The 25,927-nt window shown below is 49.3% G+C and overlaps 1 protein-coding gene and 2 long non-coding RNA genes across 30 annotated transcripts in view; 2 read left to right on the top strand and 1 right to left on the bottom strand.

Annotated features, from left to right (window-relative positions):
• LOC130145389 (endoplasmic reticulum-Golgi intermediate compartment protein 3-like) overlaps positions 1 to 25,927 on the top strand; it is a 74,475-nt gene that overhangs the window by 1,805 nt on the left and 46,743 nt on the right. For 3 of the 24 annotated variants that reach the window (XR_008820513.1, XR_008820512.1, XM_056330065.1), the window contains exons 1-4: positions 8,791 to 8,987; positions 9,793 to 9,840; positions 11,089 to 11,269; positions 17,799 to 17,895. Coding sequence is in view for 12 of the 24 variants with exons in the window: in XM_056330065.1 (XP_056186040.1) it covers positions 8,802 to 8,987; positions 9,793 to 9,840; positions 11,089 to 11,269; positions 17,799 to 17,895 (512 nt within the window). In the remaining 12 variants the exon portion in view is untranslated. The other 21 variants (XR_008820514.1, XM_056330075.1, XM_056330074.1 and 18 more) reach the window with 19 other exon arrangements.
• Positions 755 to 9,909, bottom strand: LOC130145393 (uncharacterized). The gene is made up of 2 exons (XR_008820530.1): positions 9,789 to 9,909; positions 755 to 846 (listed from the first exon to the last, which is right to left on the bottom strand). It is a non-coding gene; the product is annotated as an uncharacterized LOC130145393 (long non-coding RNA).
• On the top strand, positions 1,672 to 6,903 carry LOC130145392 (uncharacterized). Of its 5 annotated transcripts, none has more exons than XR_008820528.1 (4): positions 1,672 to 1,692; positions 3,148 to 3,279; positions 4,654 to 4,760; positions 5,921 to 6,903. It is a non-coding gene; the product is annotated as an uncharacterized LOC130145392 (long non-coding RNA). The 5 variants fall into 5 exon arrangements; XR_008820527.1 differs by lacking the exon at positions 1,672 to 1,692 and adding an exon at positions 2,444 to 2,486; XR_008820526.1 differs by lacking the exon at positions 1,672 to 1,692 and adding an exon at positions 2,472 to 2,527.

Raw genomic sequence — 25,927 nt, 5'->3', positions numbered from 1 at the left:
TTTATAAGGGGGGGAAAAAAAAGCGTAAGCCTGGTCTCTCGAGTGATTTTTTTTTTTTTTTTTTTTTTTTTTTTTCTTTTTCGCTAGACTAGTGGAATCGAGAATGTTCGCTGCCAGAACTTCATCCACCGAGATGGGACGCCAGGCAACTTCCTAACGGGCCGTGGGCAGAGTTCCCCTCTTGATGCCGTGCCTATATAATAAACTGTGCAGTCCGTTAGCTAGACGGGCTGCAGTACCCAATTTTTTTCGCCAGGCGGCAGCACCGCGCCCCCCCGGCGGAGTAAGGGCAGCGCATGCGCAGACGCGGCTTGACGCCGAAGGGGGCGTGGCTTCCGGGCACGTCGCGGGCCGATGACGCAATCCGGCTTCGGCGCATGCGCAGAAGGGGTTTCTGGCAAAGTAAGGGCAGCGCATGCGCAGACGCGGCTTGACGCCGAAGGGGGCGGGGCTTCCGGCTTCGTCGCAGCCCGATGACGCAACACGCCTCGGCGCATGCGCAGAAGGGCTTTCTGGCAAACTAAGGGCAGCGCATGCGCAGACGCGGCTTGACGCCGAAGGGGCGGGGCTTCCGGCCTCGGGCGTACGGGCAGATGACGCAATCCCGCTTTGGCGCATGCGCAGAAGCCTTTCTGGCCGACCGAGGGCGGCGCATGCGCAGAAGCGGCTTTGACCCCCCCCCCTAGGGGCGGGGCTTCCGGCCTCGTGCGTAGGGGCAGATGGCGCATCCGGCCCGGGAAAGGCGGGTTCACTCCCGGCCCGCGCGGCGCGCTGGAGCGGCCGTGGAGGTACGGAGCCTTCGCCGGGAGCCCGGAAGACTTTCGGGCCGGGACGTGCGGCGGCGCGCTCGGGCTGAAGGGCGGCCGGGGGCCGGCGGGCAGCGGCCCGGTCGGGGGGGGGATGTGGCGGCCCGGCGCTCGGCCGCGGCAGGGAGCGCCTGGTGCCGGCGGCGGGCGGGCTGAGGCAGGCGGGCGGCCCGGCCCGGGACCGGCGGGGCTGCCGCCGGTTCTCGTCTCCCCGGCAGGGACGGTGGTCAGCGGGCTCCTCACGGGGCTGCCCTTTTTTGGGTGGGTTTGTTTTTGTTTTTTTTGTCTCTCGGAGCCGCGCCGCTACCTCGGCGAGGAGCGGCGGCGGGGCGGCCCCGGTGCTCGCTTGTGGCGGCGGGGCCCGGGAGAGGGGTCGGCCATCGGCGCCCCGCCGCCCACCCGCCGCCGCCTCCGGGCTGCCCGGGCAGCCGCCGCAGCCGCCGCAGCTCTGCGTGGGGCTTTGTCTTTCCCCCAGCCGCTGGCCTGAGCCGTGGCAGCCGGCTGGGGCTGCCGGCCCCCGCGGGCCGCAGAGGCTGCCTTGGGGCCTGCGGTAACGCTGTCGCGGGGGGGGGTGGCTCAGGAGCCTCTTCCCGCCCCTGGGAGCGGGCAAAGGCAAGAAAAGAAAGCCGGTAGCAGAATCCCCACCCGTCGCCCCCGACTGCTGATTTCTCCGCAAGCGTTTAACCACCGGGATGGGCTGGGAGGCAGCAGCTACTCAGGTGTCTGGCTGATCTTGTGTCGTGACAGTCAGCTCCGGGTCCGGAGCAGCCGAGGGGAAGAGGCCTTTTGATTTGCTTCCCAGTGAAACGGGGGTCTTTTGTTTTTCCTTTGTCCCTAGGTTCGTCTGGAATTGTACATTGACAAATCAAGGGGAGCGGAACCGAAGGTCAGTCGAGATGTTACTTTTCCCCGTGTGCCTTGTGCTTGTGAGTCAGACTGCTGACTACGGAGGGATAACCTTTGTACTTGCCGAGGGCCCGCGAGGCTCCGTGTGCCCGCTGCTTCCGAGTGCTGCGCTGCGGCTCGGGCAACGGCCGGGGAGGAATTGTCGGTCCCTCGTGGTTACGCAGCCGGGCCTGCTAGGCGCTTGAAGCAGCGCGTCCGGTCGGGCAGTATTATTTTTCTAGATTGTAAATGAGCCCGAGGTATAAACCCGCTTACGTTTCTGTATGGCGGTGTACTTTGTCAGAGAGCTCAGATGTACTGATGGAGCTGGCACAGAGTTCCCTTGGGACTCCAGATTTGACTGTCTTGTTGAAAGGCTCCAGAGCCTGCTTTGAAAGTCGCTTGACAAAGCACAGCTTTGCCGTGATTTTTATACTGGAATTTCGACTGTAATGCCAATGCCACGTGTTAGCCTTTCTCCAGCAGCTATTAAAAGCAGAATGAGCGTTAAGAATCTGATTACCTTTTAACTAAATTCAAAACAAAGCTGCGGGGTGAAGCGACTGGAAGCGTCCTGCCAGTCTGACGTGGGTATCGCTGCCGTGCGTGTTTTCTGCCTGTCTACTGATCGCCCCTGCCTCTTGTTGTGCCCCGGTAATTCCTCTGGGGAAGGCGTTGGGCTCTGACTGCAGCGCACCCCGACTCCCTCCTGACCCCTGCGAGACGTGATCGGTGTTTGCCTTCCTCCCCTTTCACAGGGCCTCGGCTGTTGCGTGCAGAGAAGCTGTCAGCCTTGTGAGAGAGCATGCAGCCGGCAAGCGCATCGTGGTGCTTCGGTACCGAGCTGAGACCGCAGGCGTCCGTCTTTTGTTTGCGAAAAGGGATCGCGAGGAAAGGTGCTGACATTGGAGGGGGAAAGGTGGCGGGAGAACAGGTAGGAGGCAGCTCTTTCAACCGGTTTTAGGCTTAACTCCTGTGTTCCTGAGCAAGGTTCTGGGCTTCGAGGGGTTTGCTTTTGGCTTTTTGCCTTCAGCGCGTCCTCCGTCACCGCTGTCGGCGTGCGCTGAGCTGCTGCTTAGGGAACTGTGGCGATACAGACTGTGTGCGTGCCAACCGTCCTCCAGGCTATAGCTGTATTCTACCCTAAAAAAAGCTTTCCGTAATACTATGCTTCCGTTAGGACGCAATTTTCTCGAGTTCCCCCCACCTCAGGGTGATTTTCCCACACCCCTAACCCCAACCCCTAAGCCCACCTGCAACACCCCATTTTCTCCTAGGCTTTTAGGAGTGGCCTGAGAGGTGCTTGCAGGGTATTCCATTTTGCCTTAGACAGCTTAGGAGACCAACCACATGCCTGGAGATCTGTATCTATCCTTAGGCTCCTAGTGGGATTCACACAAAACCAGTATGTGTGGGCACGTTCTCCTAGCAGCTCGGTGTCTTTTTGCTGTTGCAGAGGTGATTTCCAGGCGGAGCTGACCAGTGGGGTTCTCTGGCTGAGGGGAAGACCAGCAGTCAGCTGGTGGATGTGCTTCTGGAAGAAATAGCAACGGGAGCTCTAAGAGAGGGAAATGGCTTCCCTGCATGGGTATGTGGAAGCTTTCTTCACTGCTTGTTTCCACTGAGATTAATTGGTAATAAATACCCATTAGGAAGGTGGGAGAATTACTTTCGTGGCCGGTGTCTTCAAGATTCACCTTCTTCTTAGTGTAAACACTGATAACTTTAAAGCCAGGGAAACTCAGGTGCACTAGAAAAGCTGAAACGGTGAGCATACTGAAGACATAGCTGAAGTAGCCACACTTTACAATGATGCCACGTGAACCACGGGACATGCAGGTATTTCTAGTGGGCTCGAGCCCCTGCTAAGGCTGCGCTCTACGGCCAAGCCAAAGTAACAGCTTCCTGCTGCTGAAAAGCCTCATCCTCCTCCCCTCTCCCTGCCCCGGTACTGGTGGCCGTGACCGGGAAGTGTCCAGCAGAGCAGTATTTGGGTTTTCCCGGGTTACTTCTCTGCTGACGAGATTAATGCAGACAAGCGCCAGAATGGCTAAGTAGCAAGACTACATTGTAAGGAATGACTGCTTCTTGTGGCATGAGGAAGTTCATTCAACTCACAATGTCCCATTGCACCGTACCCCAGCACATGGGGGAAGCAGGCAATGATACAGGGACAAGGAAGCGTTGCAAGAATTCTTCACGTCATACTAAGCACGACTGTATCCAGAGGTTCTCTCTGGGATAGAGTAGCATTTCTTTGATCCTTCGACATCTTTTCCTCAGCCTTTCCAGAAGCTTGAGCCGTTTTCCCTGCCATTCCTGAAAGGTATTTCCAAGGAAGATCTTTCCTTTTCTGGTTTTGTTGGGCAGAACCTCTCAGAGAGTCCCATTTTTTTTCCACCCTGGAGCACTCGAGACAAGTTGCAAAGGTGCTGACAGATGTGTTTTGTAGTACTGCGAGACCCACACAAATGACCTATCCCTAATTTAATCCCTAAATCCCTAAAACAAATGTAATCCTTAATTAAATCTCTACTTTAATCCCTAAAACCTAAGTAACGTCAGTTTAATTCTTTGAATAAGGATAAGTTGTCAATGAGGTCTTCAGTGCTGTACCTGCTTGCATCAACTAGTTCTTGGATTGGCTCTTTCCTTTTCAGGAGAATGGGATTAAATTAGGGATTAAATTAGTTTTATAAGACTAGCTAGGTTTATCAGACTAACAAAGCTGGAGTGCCCACCACAAGCTCTAACACCTGAAGGCCCTCTGCAGACAATGGCAGTGCAAGCTTGTGCCTTTTCTGTGATGGGAGTTTTTCCCATATTCTTTCTCTCTATTTCCACTTTTCACGTGGAAATTCCATTTCTCGGAGAGCCGCGTTATTTTCGTGCACGTTGAGAGGCAGCTCCTGTGCAGACCGGAACACATGTTCGGTGCTAACACAGCTGTAATTTCTTTCAGGAGGAGGCGGGGAGCGCTGAAGCTTTCGTGGCCAAGCCCCGGAGCCAGGATGTCAGGGGGAAGCAGGAGTATCTGAGCCAGCTGAAGAACAAGCTGGGAGATCTACTGTAAGTATGGAGGGAAGGGGCTGATGGGGACAGTAGCTCAGGACCGCGCGTGCAGAGGGAACCCCGCAGTGGACGCAGTGTGCGTGGCCAGCGCAGGCCTCCCTGCGCTACAGGGCTGTGCCCGTTGCAGTGAATGCCGAGACCTGGCTGAGCCCGGCTCTGCGGAACACTGCGAGCAGCAGTCCCCGACCCAAAGAACTTTGGCGTGGCAGACAGCGAGCAGAGATCAGTTGTACCACTAATCCCCTTCGGTACAGTGCTCCTCTGTCGCGACGGAGGGAAGACACAGTCAATCAATATGAGTGATCAGCAGACTTCGTTTATTGTGCCTTACAGTCACCTTTTATGCCTTGTTATAATTAGCTCATACGTATTACAAAAGTTAAGCTCATTATTGGTGAGTTGCCTAAATATCAAGCCCACCCCTAGTTTCTCTTCTGTAGTTATCTGTTCCCACCTGCAACATTCTTTTCCCACCGAAATCTTCCTGTTATTGTGTAACAAGAACAGCCAAAGGCAGCGTATTTGTGCTTTACTTCAGATAAGCTGAGAGCGATGCGCATTTTTGTCCAGCCAGCTAGACTATGTTTATGTGAACTTTTTCAGCTAGCCAGTTATCCACACTCCTCAGCTCTCCAAAAATAGCGGTAAAATCCTGTACATCTTCAGAGACTGGTTCTGAGGAGTGGGAAGAGCAAATAGGACTGACAACGGGTGCAAATCTGAGAAATAATTCCACCTCAAAACAAGAGGCAATTACTGCATTGAAAAAAAGTCTGGTGCCACACCGAGCACCGAGGAGAACGCCAGAGGTGGGCAGGTGCCTGTGAAGTGAAATCCTGTCCAACGTGGGCGCTGGATTAGCAAGAAGTACAGTTCTGTAATAAGGGATATCAATGCACAATAGAGTGAAATTAAGGTCTTCCCAGGTTATCATGAATCTAAGATTTCTTAACTTCCGGTCAGTTTGACGTTTAGCATTCACCAGTCTTTATTGCACATGTGTTTAACAACGGGATGCTAGTAGAGGCAGGGATGACTGTATCAAAAGACATCTCTGCTCTGCATTTCGGGCAACATGGATTCTCAGTGTGACACAAGTAAGTAAATGTTCTTTTCACATACCACAACGTAATGGTGACTGTGTTGTTTTGGAACAGAGAGGGGAAGGCAGATGATCTGAAGACTGCTTTCTGTGCGATTGATCCCGGTATCGACGATCAGACGCTAGATACCTACGTTGACCTGCCGGATCAAGAAGATGTGCCTGTGGAAACTGCACTCGAGAGGCTGCTTGCTGGATATGCGAGACGAGTAGGGCCCTCGCCCAGGGAGGGAAGCACGACAGGCTTTGGAGGGGAGGAAGGAGACTTCCAATAATAAGAACAAATGGACTGTTTGATCTACGGGTTTGGGTGCCAAGCCGAGAGTTGGAGTTACTGCGTTAAATACTTCTTCCCATGGCATATGGAGGTACAGCTCGTAAGAGCTGAGTGGGCGGGCTAGCTTGAGCTATCGGAAGCACTTTCATCTTAAGCAGCACAGCACTCCGAGACAATTTTACAGCCTCTGCAGAGTCATTTTAGCTCAGCAAGACCTGTGGTGGGAGGCTGCCTGATCCCCAGAGAGAGGCTTCACACCCCCGGGGCGCCGAGGCACTTCAGGGTGTCAGGCGCTCTGCTTGGTGACACAAGAGCTGTGCTCCACAGCCATTGCTGGAACCTGAGAAGCCACCGTCAGGCTCCAGGCTGCAGCGTGGCTGCTTTGGCCCTTGGCCCTTACGGTCCCTTGTCTCAAAGAAAGAGGGTTTCAAAGATTCCTTTGCAAAATAAGGTGCCGGTTGCAAGCAAAAGGTGAGGTCAGCCCACACGAAGTCTGCTATCGTGTCTGTCCCCGAGGAGACTTTTGTCTGGGTGTGGCTGCTGTTGTCCAGTATGAAATCACTCAACAGACGTTCAAGTGCTGCCCCACGAGTAGATTTAACCAAACTCTGAGCTGCAAAAGTCATCCAAGCATAGAAAAACTGAAATCAGTCCCTTGCTGCGAGGAAGGCACCACGTGCCCTTTGGTAACTTTACTCAGTCGTCCCTACTCATAGTGTCCGCTTTGCCCTGCACATAGCCCTCTCTAGGGAGGGGAGGGAGGATTCTGGAAACAAAAAAGACTGTAGGAAAACAGCTCTGCTGTGGTCATGCCTGAATTGCCGAGTAACTGGAGCAAACCTGAGAAGCAAAACCCTTTCTTTTTCTTGCGATGTAGGCATATGAAAAGTAGAAAGGGGTAAGCTGAAATCCAAAGACACCGTCCTGATAAAGCACTAGTTTTGTAAACTTGCCAAAACTGATTGCATTTGTAAAGCAGGAAGGCACCGTAGCTGGTGTGACACAGCATGTACCACCCAGAGGTACGAGGCCCTGGGGCTTTCTGCCTTAATACTCGAACCTGGTGCCAGGCACTTCCAACACAAGTCACAAAATAGCAGGAAAGGACCTCCACCAACCGGGCGGCTGCAGTACCCAATTATATTTCGCTAGATGGCAGCAGCGCTCCACCAACAGGGCCGGCTGCAGTACCCAATTACATTTCGCTAGATGGCAGCAGCGCTCCACCAACCGGCCCGGCTGCAGTACCCATTTAAATTTCGCTAGGTGGCAGCAGCGCTCCACCAACCGGCCCGGCTGCAGTACCCAATTATATTTCGCTAGGTGGCAGCAGCGCTCCACCAACCGGGCGGCTGCAGTACCCAATTACGTTTCGCTAGATGGCAGGAGCGCTCCACCAACGGGGCCGGCTGCAGTACCCAAATATATTTCGCTAGATGGCAGCAGCGCTCCACCAACCGGGCCGGCTGCAGTACCCATTTAAATTTCGCTAGGTGGCAGCAGCGCTCCACCAACCGGGCTGGCTGCAGTACCCAATTATATTCCGCTAGATGGCAGCAGCGCTCTACCAACCGGGCCGGCTGCAGTACCCAAATATATTTCGCTAGATGGCAGCAGCGCTCCACCAACCGGGCGGCTGCAGTACCCAATTACATTTCGCTAGATGGCAGCAGCGCTCCACCAACAGGGCCGGCTGCAGTACCCAAATATATTTCGCTCGATGGCAGCAGCGCTCTACCAACCGGGCGGCTGCAGTACCCAATTACATTTCGCTAGATGGCAGCAGCGCTCCACCAACCGGGCGGCTGCAGTACCCAATTACATTTCGCTAGATGGCAGCAGCGCTCCACCAACCGGGCCGGCTGCAGTACCCAATTATATCTCGCTAGATGGCAGCAGCGCTCCACCAACAGGGCGGCTGCAGTACCCAAATATATTTCGCTAGGTGGCAGCAGCGCTCCACCAACCGGCCCGGCTGCAGTACCCAATTATATTTCGCTAGGTGGCAGCAGCGCTCCACCAACCGGGCCGGCTGCAGTACCCAATTATATTTCGCTAGGTGGCAGCAGCGCTCCACCAACCGGGCGGCTGCAGTACCCAAATATATTTCGCTAGGTGGCAGCAGCGATCCACCAACAGGGCCGGCTGCAGTACCCATGTTTATTTCGCTAGATGGCAGCAGCGCTCCACCAACAGGGCCGGCTGCAGTACCCAAACATATTTCGCTAGGTGGCAGCAGCGATCCACCAACAGGGCTGGCTGCAGTACCCAATTACATTTCGCTAGATGGCAGCAGCGCTCCACCAACCGAGCCGGCTGCAGTACCCAATTATATCTCGCTAGATGGCAGCAGCGCTCCACCAACAGGGCGGCTGCAGTACCCAATTACATGTCGCTAGGTGGCAGCAGCGCTCCACCAACCGGGCCGGCTGCAGTACCCAATTATATTTCGCTAGGTGGCAGCAGCGCTCCACCAACTGGGCCGGCTGCAGTACCCAAATATATTTCGCTAGATGGCAGCAGCGCTCCACCAACCGGGCCGGTTGCTGTACCCAATTATATTTCGCTCGATGGCAGCAGCGCTCAACCAACAGGACCGACTGCAGTACCCATTTAAATTTCGCTAGGTGGCAGCAGCGCTTCACCAACCGGGCAGCGCATGCGCAGAAACGACTTGACGCCAAAGGGGCGGGGCTTCCGGCCTCGTACGTATGGGCTACGCATACGGCCCCGGAAGGTGGGTTCATTTCCGGCCCGCGCGGCGCGCTGCAGTGGCGGTGGAGGTGCGGAGCCTTCGCCGGGAGCCTGGAAGAGTTTCGGGCCGGGACGTGCGGCGGCGCGCTGGGTGAGCGCTCGGGCTGAAGGGCGGGCGGGGGCCGGCGGGCAGCGGCCGAGTGGGGGGGATGTGGCGGGCCGGCGCTCGGCCGCGGCAGGGAGCGCCTGGTGCCGGCGGCGGGCAGGCTGAGGCAGGCGGGCGGCCCGGCCCGGGACCGGCGGGGCTGCCGCCGGTTCTCGTCTCCCCGGCAGTGACGGTGGTCAGCGGGCTCCTCATGGGGCTGCCTTTTTTTGGTTGTTTTTTTTTTTGTCTCTCGGAGCTGCGCCGCTACCTCAGCGAGGAGGCGAGGAGCGGCGGCGGGGCGGCCCCGGTGCTCGCTTGTGGCGGCGGGGCCCGGGAGAGGGGTCGGCCCGCGGCGCCCCGCCGCCCACCCGCCGCCTCCGGGCTGCCCGGGCAGCCGCTGCAGCCGCCGCAGCTGTGCGCGGGGCTTTGTCTTTCCCTCAGCCGCTGGCCTGAGCCGTGGCAGGCGGCTGGGGCTGCCGGCCCCCGCGGGCCGCAGAGGCTGCCTCGGGGCCTGCGGTAACGCTGTCGCGGGGGGGTGGCTCGGGAGCCTCTTCCCGCCCCTGCGAGCAGGCAAGGGAAAGAAAGCCGGCGGTGGAATCCCCACCCCTCGCCCCTGACTGCTGATTTCTCTAAAAAGTATTACAAAGGGCAAGCGTTTAACTACCGGGGAGGGTTGGGAGGCAGCAGTTCAGGTGTCTCGCTGATCCTGTGTCTTGACATTCAGCTCCTGGGCCGGAGCAGCCGAATGCAAGAGGCCTTTTGATTTGCTTCCCAGTGAAACGGGGCTCTTTTGTTTTTTCTTTGTACCTAGGTTCATCCGGAATTGTACGTTGACAAATCAAGGGGAGCTAAACTGAAGGTCAGTCTAGATGTTACTTTTCCACGTGTGCCTTGTGCTTGTGAGTCGGACTGCTGACTACGGAGGGATCACTTTTGTACTTGCCGAGGGCCCACGTGGCTCCGTGTGCTGCGCTGCGGCTTGGGCAACAGCCGGGGAGGAATTGTTGGTCCCTCGTGGTTACGCAGCCAGGCCTGCTAGGCGCTTAAACCAGCGTGTCCGATCGGGCAGTATTATTTTTCTAGATTGTGAAAGAGCCTGAGGTATAAACCCACTTATGTTTCTGTATGGCGGTGTACTTTGTCAGAGAGCTTGGTCGCACTGACGTAGCTGGCACAGAGTTCCCTTGGGACTCCAGATTTGACTATCTTGTTGAAAGGCTCGAGAGCCTGCTTTGAAAGTCACTTGACAAGGCACAGCTTTGCTGTGATTTTGGTACTTGAATTATGACTGTAATGCCAAGGCCACGTGTTAGCCTTTCTCCAGAAGTTATAAAAGCAGAATGAGCGTTAAGAATCTGATTACCTTTTAACTAAATTCAAAACAAAGTTGCGGGATGAAGTGACTGGAAGCGTCCTGCAAGTCTGACGTGGGTATTATTGCTGTACATGTTATCTGCCTGTCTATCGATCGTTCCTGTCTCTTGTTCTGCTGTGGTAATTCCTTTGGGTAATGCGTTGGGCTCTAGATGTAGTGCATCTTGACTTCCTCCTGACCCCCCGAGATGTTATCGGTCTTTGCCTTCCTCACGTTTCACAGGGCGTGGGAAGGCCAGAGAGACTGGAAGCCTCAGCTGTTGTGTGTGGAGAAGCTGTCAGCTTTCTAAGAGAGCATGTAGCCAGCAAGCACATCGTGGTGCTTCGGTACCAAGCTGATACCACAGGCCTCAATCTTTTTTTTGTGAAAAGGGATCACAAGGAAATGTGCTGATGTTGAAGGGGGAAAGGTGGCGGGGGAAGAGGTAGGAGGCAGCTTTCAACCAATTTTAGGCTTAACTCGTGTGTTCCTGAGAATGGTTCTGGGCTTTGAGGGGTTTGCTTTTGGCTTTTTGCCTTAAGCACGTTTATCTTTCAGGGTAACGCTTTCTTGGAAGTTGGAAACAGTCCTTCTGGGACACCAAACCAAACCCGGTACCTGGGAAGGCCATTTAGCGTGCTGCACCTTGTGTTTTATTCCCTGTCGGTCACTTGGTCCTAGCCGTACACGCTCTCCCGGTTTGGCACGTTCTTACCGTGCTGGGTGAAAGATTCTGTCTTTTCATTTCCTCAGTTTGCCACAGGTCATAACACTTGTATGTTCATAGACCGCTTCCCTTGCTCACTGCTTTCAGATTTGAGCATCGATGCCATGGATGTAACAGGAGAGCAGCAGCAGGACGTAGAGCACAAGCCGTTTAAACAGCACTTGGATAAAGCTGCCAATCGTGTGACTCCAGAAGCCGAGAGACATGGTAAGATGCTATTCTGCCATTCTTGGATGGATGCTCTCATAGCCTTTCCATCACCGTATGCCTGCTATGAGATTCATGGGAACAAGGGACGGCTGAATTCACAGCGTTTTAAACACTACAAACTCTTGAAGAGTTTATAGGACACATCTATTACACTGGCAGATCAGACAAGCTCCTCTGTGTGTGTATATATATATTATACTTGGTACTTTTGTGAGGCAAGTCTTTGCCTGGTCCCTCTGAAACTGGGAGAAGGACTCATTGATGCATTTCAGGAGCAAAGCTGCTGAGTGAACAGGCTTTTCCTACTAGACGTCAAGCAGCTGCTCTGGCAAAACTTGACTTTGGTTGCATCTTTAAATCCTAGGAGGCTCACAAATGGGACGAGCTGGTTAAAGAGCCTCTCTCCAGGGAAGGCTCCACTGACTTGACCCTTAAGCCTAAACCCGCATCTTACTACGTTTGCTTTGTGTGTGTTAATGCATACCTGATTCATAGATTTCAGTTGATTGATCAGTTACAAGTTGGAGTAAGTGGTCCTTGGCTACATATACCTCTCCTCTGTGTTTTTTTACATGTTATGACTTACTGTTGTACTTCAATACAAACCGGGAACGATTCTGGTAGTGTTGCAATGTAATGGTAATACTGTCCTGACTTTGTCTTTCTAAAACGTGAGGTCCTTATTATCTCTTCTGGGAGATAGTGTAGTTCTGTGTATTGGCATGAAATAAATTTGCTGATTTGTTGTAACTCAGATTTAACTTTTCTGTTCTTAAAACCTGAAAGGCTAAACTAAGTCAAGAGCTGAACAGTGGGTAGGTACGAGAGCTTCTCCTGTTGTCACAGAAGTGTGGTGATAGCATTCTTACTGTTGCGTCACTTAGCAGCCTTTCTGTATTCAGAGGCTGTGGCGTGATGAATGTAATGTCTGGGGTCAAACCCTGCTTTTCTGTATCTAATTCTCTGTTAACACATGTAGGCCTCCTGCCTTATTTGTGTTGCCAGCCTCCACTGGGATTACTCGGTCTGAACCGGTTGCTCTTGCTCCTTATATTATCAACAGAGAGGAAGAGAAACTTGCAGGGAGCAAACAGTCTCATCCAGGAGAGGCATTTTGGAAGCGATCAAATTGTATTGCATGCAGCAAGCAATTTCTTCTGCTGTCTGGTAAAAGTATATGGCTAGTTTGATTTCCACCACGTGTGTGGCAAGTTAGATTGGAAGTGTACACCCATCTTCGTGAAACTCCATGGTTATCAGTTTCTGTTAGTAACACTTGATGTTCAGTCATTTATTTAAATGGCAACTATAGCAGTATTGACTGGTAAAGGAAAAATGCACGCAGACGTGGTTACCACTGGGCTTGCTTTAGTCACGACTCAGAGCTGGGCCATCACCCCGGTGAAAGATTCAAAAGGGAGTGCTGTGGGTAGCAAGGGTCCAAGGGTGGCTGTCACTAGGGAAATTTCTGGGGGCGCTTGTTAGGCACTTGGACTTTTGCGCATCTCCATTCTCATCGGGTCCGCAGTTAACATATGCGATAGGTTTGCACGGACATTCAAAGGTGTAATGTAGCATGTGAGCTTGATGCATTGAAATCTTCCAGGGGAGGGTGTTGTATGATTGCTAGCAAGTGTCGGGGAGGACTGATGTCTAATATCCATATCCTTTTCATATTCAAGGTTAAAATTTTAATAACCTTTGTCTTTTGGAGGATTTTGGAGTGTGGGTTTTTTTGTGGGGTTTTTTTTTGGTGGTAGGTTTAGTGCTTTATTTTTGAACACGGCTTGTTTTCATGGATGCATACATAGGACCACTGTTATTTATTGTATTAAGGGTTTTCTTACCCTGCCTGCTTACCCTCCCAGTTACTTTATCCTTCCTTTTCTGTGATACCTTTTTATTTCCTACAGCAGCAGTTAGTTCTCTCCCAGTAGACTTGATTCCTTCTTCTTCTCATTTTTATGTCCACTAAAATACTCTGCATAGAACAGTTGTTGTCAACATCGGTATGTGATGATGGCTTTCCACATGACTGCCTGTGAGGAAGAGGGGAAATTCATATCTCTTTTAGGACAGTATCTGCTGGTATTGTCACTTATGAAAATGAGTTGCTTGTTGTCTATCTTATTCAAACAAAAATTTGAAAATCCAACCACCAGTATGACTGCTTTATTTGTATAGATTCAGGCCTTTTAATGAAAGAGTACTGTCTCCTGCAGGTAGCTGGAAATTTCCAGTTTGCACCGGCAAAAAGTTTCCAACAGTCTCATGTACATGGTAAAGTATTTTCTTTTCCTGCTTATTGTGACCTTTAGCTTCCAAGTGTTTCAGACCATTTCCTTTGAACATCTTTGCATTGCTGTCTGTGGTAACAGCAGCACTGCTTCAGGAGGGAGGACATTGCTGAAATTTCGTTAGAGAGGTTTAGAACTATTGGGAATGAATAGAAAAGTGTTTTCTGAAGGTGCTGCCACATGGTTGTGGGAGAACATGGAGGAGAATGTCTCTGAGCAGTCTCTCAGCCTCACTTGTTCTACAAAACTTTGATGCCCTGCTGTAAAACAACCTCAGGTACGGTGTTTGGTCCAGGACCTGAATATCAGCATCTCTGGAAGGGACGTTTTGGAGAAAAGCTCTTGAGAATTTCAAGGCAATTCAGAACTTTCACAGTAAAATTTCAGTTGTGAAGGACTTCGACTTCCTCAAATATATAAAAATACACAGTGGCTGGAATGATATTGGTAGTTTACAGAATCATAGAATGGTTTGTGTTGGAAGGGACCTTTAAAGGCCCCCTAGTCCAGCCCCCCCTGCAGGAAGCAGGGACATCTTCAACTAGATCAGGTTGCTTACAGCCCTGTCCAACCTGACCTTGAATGTTCCCAGGCATGGGGCATCTGCCACCTTTCTGGGCAACCTCTCTTAGTGTTTCACCACCCTCATCATAAAAAATTTCTTCTATCTAGTCTGAATCTACCCTCTTTCAGTTTAAAACCACTAAGCCTTGTCCTATTGCTACGGGCCGCACTAAAATGTTTGTCCCCATCTTTCTTATAAGCCCCCTTTAAGTACTGAAAGGCCACAATAAGGTCTCCCCAGAGTCTCTTCTCTGGGCTGAACAACCCCAATTCTCTCAGCCCGTCTTAGAAGAGGTGCTCCAGACCTCTGATCATTTTTGTGGCTCTCCTGCTCCAACAGGTCCGTGTCTTTCCCGTGCCAAGGACTCCGGAGCCAGATGCAGTGCTCCAGGTGGGTCTCATGAGAGCAGAGGGGCAGAATTGCTTCCCTTGACCTGCTGGTCATGCATCGTTGGATGCAGCCCAGAACATGGTCAGCTCTGACCTGTGAGCACATGTTGCTGGCTCATGTCCATTTTTTCGTCCAATGGTACCACCAAGTCCTCTGCAGGACTGCTCTCAACCCCTTACATCCCCCAGCCTGTATTGATATGGGGGGGGGGGGGGGGTGTTTGCCCAGACCCAGATGCAGGACCTTGCCCTTGACCCTCATGAGGTCACATGGGTGCACTTCTCAAGCAGAGCACTGGGGGAAAATGTTTTGGAGAGCCTTAACTCCAGTTAATGTTAAAATGGGTCACATACAATGTAACTAGTGTAACAGGTTAGTTAATGACTGGTCTTTCTCAAGGGGTGCCCTTGAATTTGTCTGGTGCTGCTCTGTAAGACTTGTTAGCCTTGCTAGTACTCGGGTCACACTTCAGGTGCTGAGGAATGTGACCACCCGAGTGTTAAAGCTGATAACCTAATAACCGCCATCATCCTGTGCAGGGTTGTAGGAGAGCAGCTACCGGGAGGCCACCTGGTGCCAGCACAAGCATTCCTGCAGCTGTGTGATTTAACCTTACTTTGGAGCTGCTCTGACCACAAGAACAGCCTCACATAAAGCAGTACTTCACACGTTTCAGCCTGCTGCATGCATTCTCTGATGTGACTCTTATCTGAAGAGAGGGTGGGACAGGAATGGGCCATCAACAGAAGGATGGGGAGACAAAGACTGTTCTATTCCTTTGACAATAGGTCCAGTTTAAATGCAGATCCACCAGAGCCAAGTGCTCTGTAGAACTTTGTTATTCCGCGAAGGTTACCCTGCTGGTGTCTGTGCAAAAGGCAGTGGGGCTTGACACTTCACGGACAGCTGAGGCACTTAACTCTTGCCTTAACTGCAGATAGTACTGCAACATGAAACAGAGTGTTCCGTTAAGAAAAATGGCATAGCATAATCCCAAGGCCACTTTGCTTTTCTTTCCTTTCCCTGGCCACCATTTCACATGTATTTCCAAAGTTTTAGTAGGAATTTCTTTTTTAAAGCCAAAGGAGCTCCGTGATGCAGTTGCCAGCACAGGCACACAAACCACTCTGCTAGTGGCAGTGACAGGTCTGCACATTTGTCAGAGACAGCACCAAGAATATCTGAAGCCAGTGCAGCTCTGAGCTCTTTGTAATGCAGAGCCATTGTCTTAATTCCAGTGACTGCAACCTTCGTTTGTGAGCATTGAACATTTTAACTGTGAAATGGAAAGGCTCTCCCTAGATCAGAGCATTAGGAGGAACATAGTTTAGGCTTAGCATTTCCTTTTTCTAACTGTATGTTCTCTGTTATGCATGCATATCTCTTTAGTAAGGGGTTTATATAAATGCAGGTAAAGCTTCTGGTGTTTTAATGGAAGATGTTGATGGAAAAAAACCCGAGTTCACAGCACACTCATGTTGAATAAATGTTTTAAAGGAGAGGCTAGTTCTGGTCGGCTCTTTAGCATTCTGGCTTGGCTTGTGCTAGGCTGTGTGCCAGAAACACTTGAAGGGAGCAGCATTCCTGATCTTTGTTGATCATGTAGCAGCACTGGGTGATCTGACTCCACCAGCTCCTAAATAACAGACTGCGTTTTTTGAAGCATGTTTATCTTTGCAAAGGTGAAAGTTGAGATCTGACTTCCTGACCAGTGTTAAAATGCGCCATGGCCTCTGGCTACTTTAAGATGATAGTGTGACTTTGGACAAACCTGGTAGGAGCAATACTGAAATCAAGTTGTAAGTTATATTTCATCCTGAGACTGATGTTTCTGGCATTACATAAAGTAATTTAAGTAACCAACCAAAAGATATCAGTTGCCTCCCATTGCCCCTGATTTCCAGCTCCCTTTGGGGGTGCATGCTGCTGCTGGCATTGTCATATCGCTGTATGCAGGAAGGGCAGGCCAAACACCCCAAACCCTGGCACTAGTGATAGTCATCTTGGTCGTACCAGTTGTTTGCAAACATCCTGCTCAGGCTCTCCCCACAGTCTTTTCCTTTCCCTGTGCATTCTCTGGGCAGCTGTAACAAGGCTGATTGATAGGCAGAGCCCCTGAGAGTTGCTAAGATAATGATAATTTCATTAGGGAACTTGTATTTGGTATTAAGGCTTGTGCTTTGCTCAGTTGTTAGTTTGGATCTGTTGTGCCTCTGTTTTACAGTAGTTAGAGGAGTCATGTGTATCAGGTGGTGACAGAGATAGATAACTGTGAATTTTTCCTTCCTTGCCCCTGGGGTCTTGTTTTTGCCGTAGATTAAGAACACATTCAGATGAAGACCAAAATACCTGTTCTGAAGTAACCCCAATTAAAGATACTTTCATTCATTCTAGCAGTGGCTAGTGTATGTCAGGAGGGGAATTGCAGCAGTTTTATCTATCATGTGCCCTACTGCAAGCAAGAGAGAAACCCAGGGGATTTTCTTGCCATTTTAGATCTCAATGGAAATGAGAGGAACTCCCTTATAAGCTAGAATAAGGTAAACAGGTATGCTTGTTATCACAGTGTGAACTATATTGTTAAACTGTTTTTATATTACATTTCACGATCTGCAGAGCTTTGGACTTGATTATGTAAGTGTTCCCAAGATAATGTTCTAGTTCTCTTGGTCTGTTTTCCTTCTGGATTTCCCTGCCTTTGCCACATTGAGATCCTAGTGTACTGATCCCAGATGGATTTGGCTTTACGAGTCTGAGCAGAACCTAGCACCTGCTTTCACACAGGGCTGTGAAGGATGGTCTGGGACATCTGCCTGTTGCTTGGCAAGCCTGTTCCCCTCGTCCCGAGACTGCCTTGCTCCTTAGCTGCGCTCCCCAGTTTCCTAAGGCTGGTATTTCCATAGCTGCTTCTGGATCTGGGAGGAAAGTAGATGATGCCCGTACCAGCGCCACCGAGGCAGCTGACAGCACGGTGCTCCCATGACAGGGAGAGAAGTGGGTGCAACAGCCTGCGCTGTAGGTGGGGGGTAAGGGCACTGGCATCTGGCTGTTTCCAGGAGGAAAAGGAGAAAGTCCGCATCCTGGAATCTGTCATGAATACAAAAAAGAAGAGCAAGTGCTTCAGAGTTTACTGTTAGGACGCACAGAGTAAGGGAGGACCTGTCTCTGTTCCAGAGCCATACTCGGAAAAATATAAAAATAATTAACTTTAAGCTCCTTACCTTGCCCCTTGGATGCTGTGCAGTTGTTTGAGTTATTAGCATTTCCGTTTCAGATCAATATGATGCACTACATCAAACATCTCTCATTTGGAAGGGATTATCCAGGCATTGTGAATCCTCTGGATGGGACAGACCTCACTGCACACCAAGGTAAAAGGCATCTGAGATAAATCTCTTTTTAAGTGTCTGTATTCATAGGTGTCAGAAGAGAGCAGGAGTGAAGTTCCCGGTGATATGGAGAAATAGTGTGAAATGGGGACAATGGACATCGATTGTGACTGTGTATGTCTGCCCAGGAATGTGGGTATGGTGACTAGTCATGGGTGCGATGTCTGATAGGCACACAGCCTTGAGGAGACGCCTACAGTTTTGAGGAGACGCCTGCCCTTCTTCTTCTAACAAGGGGGCTATTTAAAAAGAATGAGAAAAGGATGAGAGATATTCCAATGCTATCTAGAGGGAGGGAGTGCTAAGTCTCCTTGCTGGAGAAGATCCGGATGGTCACAGATGGTCACAAGAACATGAATCGCCTACAAACCTGCAAGACCACCACATTCCAGGCAAAGGACTGATAAGCTAATTAACGTATGAAGCGAGAGTAAGGGGTTTAGGTAATGAATATGTATAGGCTTTAATTGAATATTCATTTGTTTTATTGTATATATGTGAGATGGTTCTTCACTTTGGGCATGCACGCTTGTGGAGGAGCGATCCCCCGTGCATCTGCGCGCAATAAACATACCTACTTTATAACTTTCGAGTTATAGAGTCTAATTCCGTACGTCACCAGTCCTAAACAAGAACCCTGACAATTCTAAAACATGGACGCCTCCACCATATGCTCTTTCATGAACGGCTGCCTCCATTCATCTGGAACAAATCTGCCAATGTGTTTTGATTCTGTGACCTTTTGGAAAGGTCTTTCTTTTCAGTGTTCATGGCCTAATTGGTAGTTGCTGGAGAGCTGTGGTGTCTGGCTGACCTTGATCTACCCAGCAGTGAAGTTGAAATGTTGCTGATCTTTTCTAGGTAGCTCCAGTTTGCTGGCTTGAGAAGCAAAGGCAATTCTGTCCTCATGCTACTGCTGCTCAAATTATAATCTTGGCTTATTGGCACAAGCCTGCTTGTCTCGATTTTCTGTGAAAGACCCTGACTGTATCACTTTATACACCACTACAGAGTTTTGTTATTTTTTCACATCTGCTGATCAATGAATTTCATTCAATGATCATTTCATCAGTGAGCTCCTGTAGTTAATTTTCTCATATGCCTATTTATTCTTTAAATGCCTTGAAAGTAAAATTTAATAGTCTCAGGAGCTAAAAGATGGATTTGATTTTTATTTCCTGTCATGGCACCCATGGAAATGTCTACATGATGGGATAATGTCATTCTGCAGTTTAAGCCAGAAGCATTAAGCAGAAAAGTTTGCCTGGCTTTTTCTGGTGATGGGATAAATTCCTGCAAGGTGAGGGCTGATTCTTCATCCTCACAGAAAACTGCATCCATTCCCACTACCTTGCCCATTGCCACTTTAATCCAACTGCTTCCATAAAACTCAATACCGATCATTTCTTTGGGGAGCAAAACCATCCCCAGCCCTTTCTAAGGAGGCTGATCCAGGAAGGACCATGCCTAGGGGCTAGTGACTCAAATTGGGATATGAAGGGCTGATATACCAAGTATTGCTCCTTCAAACCTCTGCAAGCCACCTTGAGGGAAGGACCTAGGAGGCACGGTGTCTTCCTAAATCACCAAGTTCCTTGTTTTGGAGCAGTACTCCTGGATGCTGCGAAGAAATGCCCCTACCTGCAGACACAGTAGTTTATGTTTTGGTTTTTTTTATGGAGAGCATACCATTATATCTGTCTTTCCCTAGCTGTCCTTCCTAGAGTAAGTATATCTGTCCACCTGTCTGTCCATCCATGCATCTGTCCATCTCTGCCTTCCATCCAACAAGTCACCAGGCCTATGTAACACAGCTGAAACCCTCCACCAGAAGCATGGCATAGGAGAGGGCTGGATATGGTTTGCAGGTGTAAACAGAAAAGAATGCTTGTGCAGTGCTCTGCAATGGCAGGAGGGCCAAGATACATGATCAGGAACAGAATTCCTTCTCTAACTAATGTTTTGTTTTGTGTTACAGATAAAGCAGAACTAAACTAATTATCAATTATTTTTTCCTCCCTTCTTGCTTCTCCTGGCTTAAAACAACAAAAGAGCTCTTGCAATTCCAAAGTCAATTAGTCACTGGGCTAGAACATAGGCTTTTGACATTGTAATTAGACTTCATTAATGGATCACCAGCAGCAGCAAGATGGAAACCTACTAGATGAGCCTCTCCTTGCATTTTCTTTCAGCTAATTACATGCTTATCTTGGAAACAAAAGATGCTGTGAATAAAGAAAAAAACCCCAATTATGTGTCCCAAATTGTGGACTGACGGGCTTATAGTGAAAGCCTCCTTGCTTGAGGTTGTAAAATGGTCCTTCTGCAGCCACAGAACTTCTTTTCCTTACCTTTGCTGCTGCCCACTACATATCACCAGTCCTTCTCTCCATGTTGCCACCAATCCCAAGTTCGTTTAGGTCTTCTGGACACGTAATTTATAAAACGCTGTCCCTTGGGTGTGCAAAAAACCCTTGTCCACTTTTTCCTTACTTCCTCTTTGGGTGCTGAGCATGCCATGGAAGGACTGAAGCTGCCACTGCTCCCAGAGGCGGGAGGAGATCTCTGCCTTCCAGCAGAGCTCTCTTGCCAACAAGACCCCTCTGGGGAAGCAATTTTCTCATGCAGGTCATTGATATTATAGCACAGGGTGATTAGTAATCAAATAAAAAACTGCTTTCAATTAAACTGAGGGCTTCTAGCTTGGTAGCATCTTTCAATAGCAATTTGTAACACTAATGCAAATACAATTACTGCTAATTAATGGGTAGGTAGCAGACCAGATATTACGACAATTTTTCTCCAAGCAACACCAGGCAGTGAAACCTGTCTCACACTGTATGAATGTACTGTTCCCTGTGAAAAGCGCTAAGCTTCCTCTCTCTTAGTCCTCTGAGGTAATTCAGTGAACAGATAGTTTAAGGTGCTAGTAAATTTACGTTGTGCAAATTATTATTTGTCATTTTATGTTCAACTTGGGAAGAGGCTTCAACAAGCCGTAGTACACTGCCCTGTGTAATTCCTTTCATGATGAACTTGCTAAGGATCAGAGCTCCGGCAATAAATTGTAAGTAGCTTTATACTTCAGATAGTCATTTGGATTTATTTATTTTTTAATCACCAATGATAGCAGGAACTGTTTTGCAAGTTTTACAATTGTTGTGGTATTTTACTGTTCTGCGGCCTATTCCCACTGTTATGTACTGCATAGATTAGACTGGAGATAACAATAAATGCTGAACAGTTATTTGTCCTTAGGTAGTGCTGTGTTCTTTGATGGAGATTGGATTGCTATGCCTCTCCTCTGGATGGAGAAAGTGAACCCTCAGGATGCAGAGCAGGCAGCATCATAAAGCACTTAAGGCATCATAGAAGGAGGTGGAGGGATGAGCAGGAAGGGAGAGTGCCTGGATCTCCAGGGCTCTCCTAAAGCAGATGAAGGACAGGGCACAGGGGAAATTTACAGCTGAGCAATGAGGTGTGTTACTTCTACACCTCTGAGCACACTCGCATTCCTCTGATTCTCCATCCTGGACGATGGAGACCTGTCCATGTGACCAAGTGATATCTCTGGGTCACAACAGATTTCCCCCCTTGCCCCCCCCACCCCCAGCACTGCCCAGCTCTCTTCCCTAGCTGGCGTGACCTCTTCTTGATGAAAAAGTCCATGTTTTGGAGAGAAGGAGGGAGTGCTAAAAAGCCTCTCCCTGTGTTTGGAGCTGAAGTTTGCAGCACAGAACGCTGCAGATTCATACTACAGCCCGCTCTTTCTCCCCGCCTTACAAAGGGCACAGCAAGGGAAGAAGAGTTTGAAAGGGGCCACTTCTCCACATCCATCAGTCAGCTGGAAACAGGGACTCTGGCACCACAGAGTGCCCTTATGTGGGCTGGGTTGTGAACAGGCATGTCCTGTCCCAGAGCTGGTGTGTAAAGGCGTACCTGCAGATAGCAAGGAACACAAACGGGTGTTTGTGGTTGCACTCAGATCGTGTGGAGGGCTCCACAGTCTCAGGGACTCTGTTCCTAGACCTTCCAGAAAGGAATATAATTAATAAACCACCTACGTGGGGGAAATCACTGCCTGACCTTTCATGCAGTCAACCTGCAGTGTCATCGCCTGACACTTCTGGTTTTTATCAGTGTACCCACAAATTAGCCACGATGTCTCACCAGCTAATAGGAAGAGAGTAATTACTGGTGCTACTGCTAGAGCTGATATCAAGGACTACTGTGGGAAATAAAGGATTAATTTCAACTATATATGTAGGAGATCTTGATAGCAGCAGGTGAAAGGGGAAAAGAAAATTTAAAGTAGACATCAGTGCGGGAACGGACATACAATTGTAGAAGTCGAAAGATATTTGGAACTGATGTGCAATATTCTTAGTGTGTAGGACAGTGATGGAAACTTCTCAAACCCACAGGCTGTTTCCTTGTAGTAATCACTGAACAAAGTGGGAAAACTCACAGAGAGAAGACAGGAACAGAAAGATGGGGTTTTTTTCACATCTCAGGGGCCTGTACCCAAAATCAGAATTAGGGGGAGGGTGAGATGGGACTGGCATTAAACCAGCAAAACTTAAAATGGACCATCTGAGACGACACGCTGCAGACCCCAGGAGCTGGGCTGGGGTGGGAGGGCTGGTTGCAATTGGGCTGAAACAGGATCAAACCTGTGTGTTCCCAGGTGTCAGGGTGTACCAAGGGGATGGAGATGCCTCTCCTGTCTCTGTGCTGACCACTTGGAGTGGCTAGGTTGAGCACCAGGTACTCCTGCAGGTGGGCACCAGGGGCTGTGAGGGCAGGGCTGGGTTACACCCCTCACACTTTGCAGGATCATACTGGGTCGCATTTCTTACCAAAACGTCCAGTTTCTCCATATCCCCAGCCTATTCTGGAAAGCCTTGGAATACCAAATGCTCAGGAAATAGGGAGATAGCTGGCTGGATGTGTAAGAGGGAGGGTGATAGATGTGAGAGGGAAAAGGATCTTGGCTTTAAAATGTGTATGACTTCCTGGCCTGAATGAGGCTGTCTGTTTTAGGGCATAAAGAAAAAAAAAAAAAACAAAAAAACCTGTGCTTGTTCATTTCAGGTAAGTTTTCCTGAGCAGAGGACATTTGGGACAACAGGTACAGCAGCGAGGGGTAAGGATGCCCCCTCCGCAGAGCAGCTGGTGGGACCAAGGCCCCCCCACTGTGCACACAGCCGGGCAGTGGGACACAGACCTGCCCTGCGGGACACCTGGCTCCAGGTGACCAGCCACGGCCCTAGCCATGCACTGCATGAACAAGCAGCTCTGGATGAGGTAGATGCAGTGCAGGAGTCAGGTTGGCATTTCTGACAGTGTGTTGAAGCACAGGATGCATCCAGATGTGGAGACGGACAAACAGCAGCCATTGCCTGGTGCCACATGGATTGAACTGGGAGCACTGGGACTCCATCCCTTCTGTTTCCCCATGCTACACCCCGGTGTGTTCAGCAGAGGCTCATGCAACACAGTCCCCCAGCACAGAGGGGACATCCCTTGCCACCTTGTACATCCTTGGGCACCCAGAGAAGCCCAAGGCTTGTGCCAGGCTCTGCTCTTAGGGCACATCCCCTGCTCTGCACCGTGCTGGATGGAGCCTGGTAAGGAACCCATGGTGGAGACTTGGTTTTGGGGGAGCCCTGCACCATGGCAGGGTGCAAGACCCTGAGACAAAACTCCACAGTCCTTTTGCAGGCAGCATGTTTAGGGCAGTAGGATGAAGGATGCTCTTTGCAGCAGTAATGAAAGGCGGGGGGGATGGGGGCAGCATCAGCAATGCAAAAGCTGATTTCCAAGAGGGGGAGAGGGATGTGAGCCATGGTTTCCATGCCCGTTACACAGTGACATGTTTTGTTTGGGATTTTGGAACTGGAAAAATAGACTTTTTTGCAGACAAAAATACAGTAAATGCAAGACAGTGTGGAAGAAGGCCACAACCCAACACATTAGCACATAAAAATGTTTTTTTATTAAAAAAAAAATTGCAGATTAAGTTCGAAAGAAACAAATAGGATCATTTCAATTTGTTGAAACACCACCATTTTTTGATTTGTTTCGTTTTGGGTTCTCCCCCAAGTTTGATGTTCCTCTTAATAAAAAAAAAAAAAAAAAATAGTATAAGAAAATAATCCCCCTCACTTGAAAGACTCCTAACCAAAGGTTTTCCTAACCCCTTTTTCTGTGGGAAAGGTGTTGGTTTCCTGAGGAGGTCTGTGATGGTATCAATAATATAATGGTTTATTAATTCTACAGCAGAAGAACTTAATTGTGGATAAATTATGAACATAGCAGGAGGCAGGGGAGGTCTGCATTCCTCTCACAATAAATGAAATTGAGTATTATTAATACATAGCAAGATTAAAGCAATTTCCGTCTGATTCATGGCTCCTGCTTTCTCTAAAGACAAGTGAGGTGGACAGAATTGCCTGTTTCTGCTTTCAAGTCTCAAGTACTTCCACCAGATTTGCACTTGCTTTCTGTCCTAATGAAGAGAGGGTAAACAGTTTCTGCTACCATGTAAACCCAGCCATAGGTGGTCAGAGCAGCAGGGACTGCACTCAGCAATTGTGGCATTGTTTTGTGAAAACTTGCTATAACGTTTTATCTTGGGTGATCCATTTTCATCAGCGGATAAATAAAAAGTTAAATTTTCTCATGTTAGCTTTTTATATAATCTAAAATAAAAAATATTTTTTTTAAAAAAAGGAGATAAGCTATTGCAACCAATCAAGCTGACTTAATGACTGCTAGTTAATAAAAGAGTACTGGTGCTGTTTTACACTGTGTACCGGCATTGAAATGCTAAATAACCTGCAGACAAGTGACACTTCTAAGATGCCCTACCAAGAGAGCTCATTAGTCCTTTCCAGAAATAAAAGGAACAACTCCACTTCGCAAACAAGCTGGAAAAGCTGGAAAGCAGAAGAGGAAGGAGATCACAAGGGAAGTCTACAAACATACATGGAGTCCCCTCTGCTGAAAGGAATGCATAAGATGGGGCAAAGATTACAGCAGAAGAGAAAGGTTGTTTTTTCAACATTGGAAACATGACAGGCTGTTCAGGCTTCCCAGAATAACCAGTGGCTTCTAGAGCAGTGGAGGTAGAGAGGGACCACCTGCAGATGGAAGCAGTTGTGAGGCTATCAGGGACTGCTGGTGATTCAGCTAGGTCAATGGTCCTTTTAACCTGGGTTTGATACTAATGCATTCATGTTGCTCATTATTTGAAAGATATTATGGACATACTGCCATGAATTAGGTGGCCCTGGCTTAGAGAATGTGGCAATGTCTCCCTCTAGTAGCTGCCCCGGCAATGAAAATTGCCTCTGACCTGCTGGTTTTGATTAAGTGAATTTTCTGTTTCCCCACGAATGGAGAACACTGGCTTTCACCCTGAGGATATTTCCTTTGATTCATACTGTCTGTACATATTCTGTATGGCTCACTGAACCAATGTGTCTCTGACTGCAGTGCATAATAATGCATAGCAGTAGTTCTGGCCACTGAAGGAAAAATGTACATTGTGTGAGAGCAACAAGGATGCAGCTCCATTTGTCCTGAGCTTACTGTTATCATTTACATAAGTAAACAGAACAAGGGAAATGTGAGTCATTCCACTCTGATTCAGAAGCATTTTACACCCTGCCTGCTGGAATGGAAGTGCCCCAAAGGAGCATCAGACAACAGCAGCTCTACCAAGCAGCCCACCAGCTATAGAAATGTGTATGTCAGGTTGTCTCTCTGTGTACTTTTGGTAATACTTCACCCCCAATTTCCTTTTCATAACTCTGCAATGACTGGGTGCTCAAAAGCTAGTAATTTTTTCCCCTCAATGATACCAATTGTTCTAATAGAAGCTATTACCTCTCCCTGCAAACCTTGTATCCATGGAATCCTCAGACCATCATGGTCAAAGCACCACTACCATTTTCCCCTCTTGCACATCCATCTCATTAGCACTCCTCCATCACTCAGGTGCCTCACC

This window comes from Falco biarmicus, chromosome 3 (genome assembly GCF_023638135.1).
Source record: "Falco biarmicus isolate bFalBia1 chromosome 3, bFalBia1.pri, whole genome shotgun sequence".
Lineage (NCBI taxonomy): Eukaryota > Metazoa > Chordata > Aves > Falconiformes > Falconidae > Falco > Falco biarmicus.
The sequence above is the reverse complement of the archived record's forward strand: the minus strand, read 5'-3'. Positions and strand labels throughout refer to the sequence as shown.